Source organism: Petromyzon marinus, chromosome 68 (genome assembly GCF_048934315.1).
Source record: "Petromyzon marinus isolate PM22_M1 ecotype Great Lakes invasive population chromosome 68, UKy_Petmar_22M1.pri1.0, whole genome shotgun sequence".
Classification (NCBI taxonomy): domain Eukaryota; kingdom Metazoa; phylum Chordata; class Hyperoartia; order Petromyzontiformes; family Petromyzontidae; genus Petromyzon; species Petromyzon marinus.
The window spans coordinates 5963265-5969405 of record NC_133734.1 but is presented as its reverse complement, the minus strand read 5'-3'; the positions used below and the strand labels follow the sequence as shown (position 1 = coordinate 5969405).

Below are 6141 nucleotides of genomic sequence, written 5' to 3'. Positions count from 1 at the left end.
GTGGTGAATCCATGTCCCGGGTAGTTAAGCTATTTACAAATTACTCACCACCCCCCCACACCCCCCTCGACTCCCACCCCCCACATCGGACCCCCCCCCCCACAACGTCGCCTTCACCGCAGCAACAGAAATAAAAACACGTGGAGAAAAATGATAGACGGAAGGGAAGAAAAAGACAAGGAAAAAAAATATTGGGGAAATAAGGAAAAAAATTAATAGAAAGAAAGAAAGGGAAGGAAGAAAAATGAAATTAAAATTTTACGGAAAAGAGGAAGGACAATTTTAAGAAAAGAAAAAAGATAAAAGAAGTCTAACGAAATAAAAATATTTAATGAAAAGGAAATAAAAAAGTACTAAAAGAAAAGAACGAAAACAAAAAAAAAACTTTAAACATTAAAAGGAAAGAAATAAGAAAGAAAAAGAAAAAAATTAACGAAGTCAAAATATATTCTTGGTTCTTTCTACGTGGTGACTTTACCGAAATAACCAAGAATATGAATCCCTGCAGTCACGAAAGCTTTAAATCAAAATTCAAAATTTGAAGTCAAAATATAAAAGTGAAACGGAAAGAGAAAATAAAGAACAGAAATAAAAAAATAATCTAACAAAGTAAAAATATTTAAGTGAAAAGGAGGAAAGAAAAGAAATAACAGGAATAACAAGAGAAATCTAACGAAGAAAAAATGAATTTTAAAATAAATAAATGAAGAGAAAACCTCACACCTGTTCTGACGTCAGCGGTGGGTGGCACGCGCCGGTGGCCCACGCGCGTCGGTTGACCACGTGGGCCACGCGCGTCGGTTGACCACGTGGGCCACGCGCGTCGGTGGCTATAAAACTGCGAGAGGTTCCAGCGAGAGAGGAGGGAGGAGGATTGGAGACTGACGTCGATTCTCTGTCAAGAGTTGAGCCCCTTGTGGTGAGTGGTGAGCGAGTGGTGAGTGGTGTGAGTGGTGAGTGTGCGAGATGATTGTGAGGTGTGAGTGGTGAGTTATGAGAGGTGAGTGGTGAGCGAGTGGTGAGCGAGAGTGGTGAGTGGTGTGAGTGGTGAGTGTTGAGTATTGTGCGAGATGATTGTGAGTGGTGAGTGGTGTGAGTGGTGTGAGTGGTGAGCGAGAGTGGTGAGTGGTGTGTGGTGTGAGTGGTGAGTGGTGTGCGAAATGATTATGAGGTGTGAGTGGTGAGTGGTGTGAGTGGTGAGCGAGAGTGGTGAGAGTGGTGTGAGTGGTGAGTGTTGAGTGGTGTGCGAGATGATTGTGAGTCGTGAGAGGTGAGTGGTGAGTGGTGTGAGTGGTATCAATCAAAATCAAATTAAAATCTTTATCCTGGAGAAATCTGATCAGCTACGAAGCTCTTTTTCACAGATGTCCAGTCTCTGTGTGTGTCCTGGGTCTCTGCGTGAGTCTATGGGTCTCTGCATGAGTCTATGAGTCTCTGTGCGAGTCTACGGGTCTCTGTGTTAGCCTATGGGTCTCGACAAGAGTCTATGGGTCTCTGTGTGATGAGTCTATGGGTCTGTGTGTGATGAGTCTATGGGTCTTTGTGTGAGTCTAACGCCAGCCAGTGGAATGAGACTCTCAGGGCAGACCTTTCAGTTGGCTGTGAGTCGACTCTGCAGCAGCTGCGGGATCTGGCAGAGGGGAGAGAACGCGTTGGCGATAAGGTGCGGTGGTAGTGGTGGTGGTGGTGGAGATGGTGGTGGTGATGGTGGTGGTGTCATCAAAAGCTGTGGCCACGATGACAACTCGATCCGGGGCTTGGTGCCGGGTTATTGGGCTTACTCAGATTTATTTCATTAAGCAAATTACTTCCATCACCCCAGAGTTTTTGTTGGAACCGCCTAACACCGCCTAACACACCCTCATTATTCTTCGTCCAGACACACATCATGAGTGGTGAGTGTGCATTGTGAGTGTGAGCGAGTGAGTAGTGAGTGTGTGGTGAGTGTGCGAGGTGAGTGATGAGAGGTGACATGATTGTGAGTGGTGAGAGGTGAGTGTGCGTGGTCAGTTGTGAGTGGTGAAAGTTGTGAGTAGTTAGTGGTGAGTTGTGAGTGGTGAGTGTGAAAGGTGAGTGGTGAGTAGTGAGTGGTGAATAGTGAGTTCTGAGTGGTGAGTTGTGAGAGGTGAGTGGTGATTGTGAGTTGTGAGTGGTGAGTTGTGAGTGGTGAGTTGTGAGTGGTGAGTTCTGAGTGGTGAGTTCTGAGTGGTGAGTTGTGAGAGGTGAGTTGTGAGTGGTGAGTTGTGAGTGGTGAGTGTGCATTTTGAGTGTGAGTAGTGAGTGGTGAGTTCTGAGTGGTGAGTTCTGAGTGGTGAGAGGTGAGTGGTTTGAGAGGTGAGTTGTAAGTGGTGTCAGTTGTGAGTAGTGAGTGGTGAGTTGTGAGTGATGAGTTGTGAGTGATTGTGAGAGGTGTGAATTGTGAGTGGTGAGTTTGAGTGGTGAGTTGTGAGAGGTGAGTGATGAGTTGTGAGAGGTGAGTTGTGAGAGGTGAGTGTGAATTGTGAGTGGTGGGAGAGGTGAGTTTTGAGTTGTAAGTGGTGAGTTGTAAGTGATGAGTTGTGAGTGGTGAGTGTGAGAAGTGAGTTCTGAGTGGTGAGTTCTGAGTGGTGTATGTTGAGTTGTGAGTGTTGAGTGGTGAGTGATTATCGCCAAAGTAAATGCTCGAATTATTGTTGTTTTCTTGATATAAACGAATTACATATAAGTCCATGCTCACAACGGCGTCACGATTTGCACCGCTGTGCCTTTGCTGTTCACATCGTTGCAGCCTTGCAGCCTCTGGGTGTCTTAGAGGGCCGCATGAAGCTCTAAGTGCGGTGCCTGATGCATTTGTTGCTATAAAGGGGCCTTAAATTCAAATAAAAATCACACTTAAATATTAAAACACAAATTGTTTAACTTGTAGAGTGAAGTAATTGTATTTTTCCATTTGCTCTACAGCCAGATAATGCGACAAATCGCGAACCTTAAACACCCCCAGTAGTTCGTAAAAGTTGAAGGCGGTGTAGTACTATAGTAATAGAGCAAGTGCAGAATCACGGAACTGGAATTGATAAGCTTGAAAGCATTTAGCACGGGGGCCTTGCTACCAGTAGCTACATAAGTAGTACTACATTTGATGTACACCTGTCATACATTTATTGACAGACTGGGCATATTTGATTTGGAATATTCCAACTGTTTATAACCCCCCCCCCCCCCCCCCTGTGGTGAGACGCTCCGTTGGTTGAACCAACGTCACTTCCGGTCCGAGACTAAACGGGAAGTGACGAGGAGAGCCGGGCGGGGAGCGCGTGGACAGGCGAAGATGTAACTTTAGAAATCGCTCGTTTTTGTGCAACTAAGAAATAAAGAACCAGTTTGATTTAAGGCACCTCAAACACGCGGCAGCCTTATTGCTCCAAGTTAAGGCGGAGCTTATTTTTTGGTATAAGAAAGCTGCGCCTACAGTAGTAGCTACATAAGTAAATGTAGCTACATAAGTAGTAGCTACACCCCACCTACCACCTACCCGACCCACCCCACCCATCAGTGACTCCGCACTGAACTTTGCATCTCCACCGCTGCCCTCAACTACCGTTGCCTAATACCCGCTCATCCATCTGTCCCTTATCATCACCCCCAATCTCCCGTCTCCCCGAAGCCAACCTCCTGCCTCAACGTGCCCACCTGCTCGACCTCGTTTGCACCCGCTTCCCCCCTTAATTACCGGCGGTTTGTCGGTGCAAACCTCGTGTTGCAACGCGGACACACCTGTTCGTCCTCAGTTGCACCCGCTTAACTGCGTGCACCGCGTACATCTCTCCTCTACACCAGTAACGAATTGGCCACGTTCTGTTTGCGTGACAAAACCTTACCGGTTGGCTGTGGCGCGTGGTGGCGGGTTTTAACGACGGATTTATACATTCACGTGGCGATTTAACCCAAAACAAACCCCTCTATCATGGATGACGTTGGTCGCAAAAGCCGTCCTGCGGGTTAAACGGAGCTGTAATTCTCGTGGACGAGGGTTTCTCTCGCCCTCAAAACAGCGATGCTCGCCAATGCTCAAACCTTTCCGTCGTCAAAGCTTGAATTCCTTTTTCGACGCCAGATATTTTACCGGTCGATAATTATCCGACCCAACGTCTACTTCCTTTTTTGGCAATAACGACGTCCGCTAATGCGAATCTGTCAAAAACATCGCCGAGATCGAAGCGGAACTTGCGGGTGACCGTCGCGTCGTTCGCGCGTGCGTCTTGCGACGAGCAGGTCGAGAGAGGAGAGAATGCCGTACCCACTGGCCATACACACGTGCGGAGGACAAGGCGGCACCGACTTCACCTTCGATGGCAGGAGCAACGGGGCGACGCTTGAGAAGATCTGGGTGTGGGTTGGCGGGTGGCAGGTGAAGTGCGTGAAGGCCTGGCTGACCAACGGAACGTCCGCGCAGTACGGCAGCCCGTTAGGATCTCACAGCGAGTTCGTCTTCCAGCCCGGCGAGCTCTTCTCGTCGCTGTCGCTGTGGGGCAACGGCGCCGGCACGCGCCTGGGCGCCATCAAGTTCAAGACCAGCAAGGGGCGGGAATTCTTCGTGAAGATGACCGACTGGGGGCTGAAGACGGAGTACCCCATCGACATCGGCTCGGGGATCTGCCTCGGCATTGTGGGCAAGGGCGGCTCGGACATCGACTGCATGGGCTTCGTGTTCATCAATTCGGTGAAGCGGTCCGAGTTGATCAACGTGACGTACCCGACGCTGCACCGGGAGCTCCCGAAGGTCCAGATGGAGGAGATCAAGTCCATCAGCTACAAGAACCGGGGCTCCGTCCCGCAGACCTACAAGGTGGAGACCTCCAAGACGGTGACCAAGACCTCGTCGTGGTCGATCGCGAACAAGCTCGAGGCGACCGTCAGCATCAGCGTCACGGCCGGCATCCCCGACGTCGTCGAGGTGTCGAGCGGCTTCAGCTTCACGGTGGGCACCGAGAGCACCCGCGGCGTCGAGAACTCCGAGTCGAAGACCGAGCTCCTCTCGTTCGACGTCACCGTGCCCCCGGGCAAGACGGTGGCCATCGACGTCAACATCGGCCGCGCGGAAATCGACCTCCCCTACAAGGGCACGGTGCGCATGACCCTGTTGAACGGCGCCACCTTCGACATCCCCATGGAGGGCGTCTACAAGGGCCTCGCGTACACCAAGGCGACGGCCGAGACGCGGGAGAAGTGACGAGGGCCGGCGCCCGCCCCCCTCCCCGCGAGGGCCTCCGCGCTTCTTCCGAGCTTCGCCAGCGGCGCCGCCGCCGCCGCATGCCGCCGCCTACCTGTTCCCTGCGGAGGCCGAGCGTCGCAACAAAACGGTGCTGAGGGAGGGAGGGGAGTTTGTTCGATGGGCTGCTGGAGGAGGAGCCGAGGAAAATTCCCCCGTGGCAAAAAAGCGAAAATGAAGAGAAAGAAGAAAAGCGACGACGCACGTTGACGACGACGTTCGACCGAAATCGGACAGCGACGACCACCACCACCACCGCCACCGCCCCCACCACCACCGGCAGGTCACGTGTGTGCGCGAGTGTGCACGTGTGTGCGAGTGTGCGTGTGCGAGTGCATGTGTGCGCGTGTGTGCGAGTGTGCGTGTGCGCACGAGTGTGCGCGTGCGAGTGTGCGAGTGTGTGTGTGCGCGAGTGTGCGGGTGCGAGTGTGCGTGCGAGTGTGTGCATGGACTTGCCTTCAACTTCACACCGCGAAGCGCAAATCAGGAGGTGGTGGCCTCGAATTGGCGACAGCTCCTACAACGTTGACGTCCAACCACCCCCCCCCCCCCCCCCCCTTATCGTGTCCGCCGCCACCAATTCACGTCACGAGTCGCGTGCTCTTTGAATCGTGGGAAAGTGCATGCAAGCGGAAAGGGAGTCGCGCGCGCGTTTGACTGCGCATGAGTCGGTGCTACGGGATGGCTGTGCAGGGTGAAAAATAAAATAAAACGTCTTCGAAAAAGAACGCCGGAACCGCGGTCGCGTGCTCAGCCGTCGCCGGCGACGTCAACACGCGGAGCGAGAGGTCGCCACGCTCTGGGGGGGAAGTGCGGCATCGTCCGAAGAAACCCCCCAAAAAAAACCACCACCACCCGGGTTCGAGTCCGGACGCGGTTAGGCCGGGACTCTC

The 6141-nt window shown here is 52.1% G+C and overlaps 1 protein-coding gene across 1 annotated transcript; it reads left to right on the top strand.

Moving 5' to 3' along the window:
- Nucleotides 1-745: 745 nt before the first annotated feature.
- LOC116956978 (aerolysin-like protein) lies at nucleotides 746-5977 on the top strand. The gene is made up of 2 exons (XM_032978889.2): nucleotides 746-919; nucleotides 4252-5977. Exon 2 carries the CDS (start codon nucleotides 4268-4270, stop codon nucleotides 5207-5209), a length of 942 nt encoding a protein of 313 aa, XP_032834780.1. The 5' UTR covers nucleotides 746-919; nucleotides 4252-4267; the 3' UTR covers nucleotides 5210-5977.
- The last annotated feature ends 164 nt before the right edge of the window (nucleotides 5978-6141 follow it).

Coding starts and splice junctions, on each gene's coding strand:
- LOC116956978 (XM_032978889.2), top strand. CDS start 4,268: ATGCCGTACCCACTGGCCATACACACGTGCGGAGGACAAGGCGGCACC.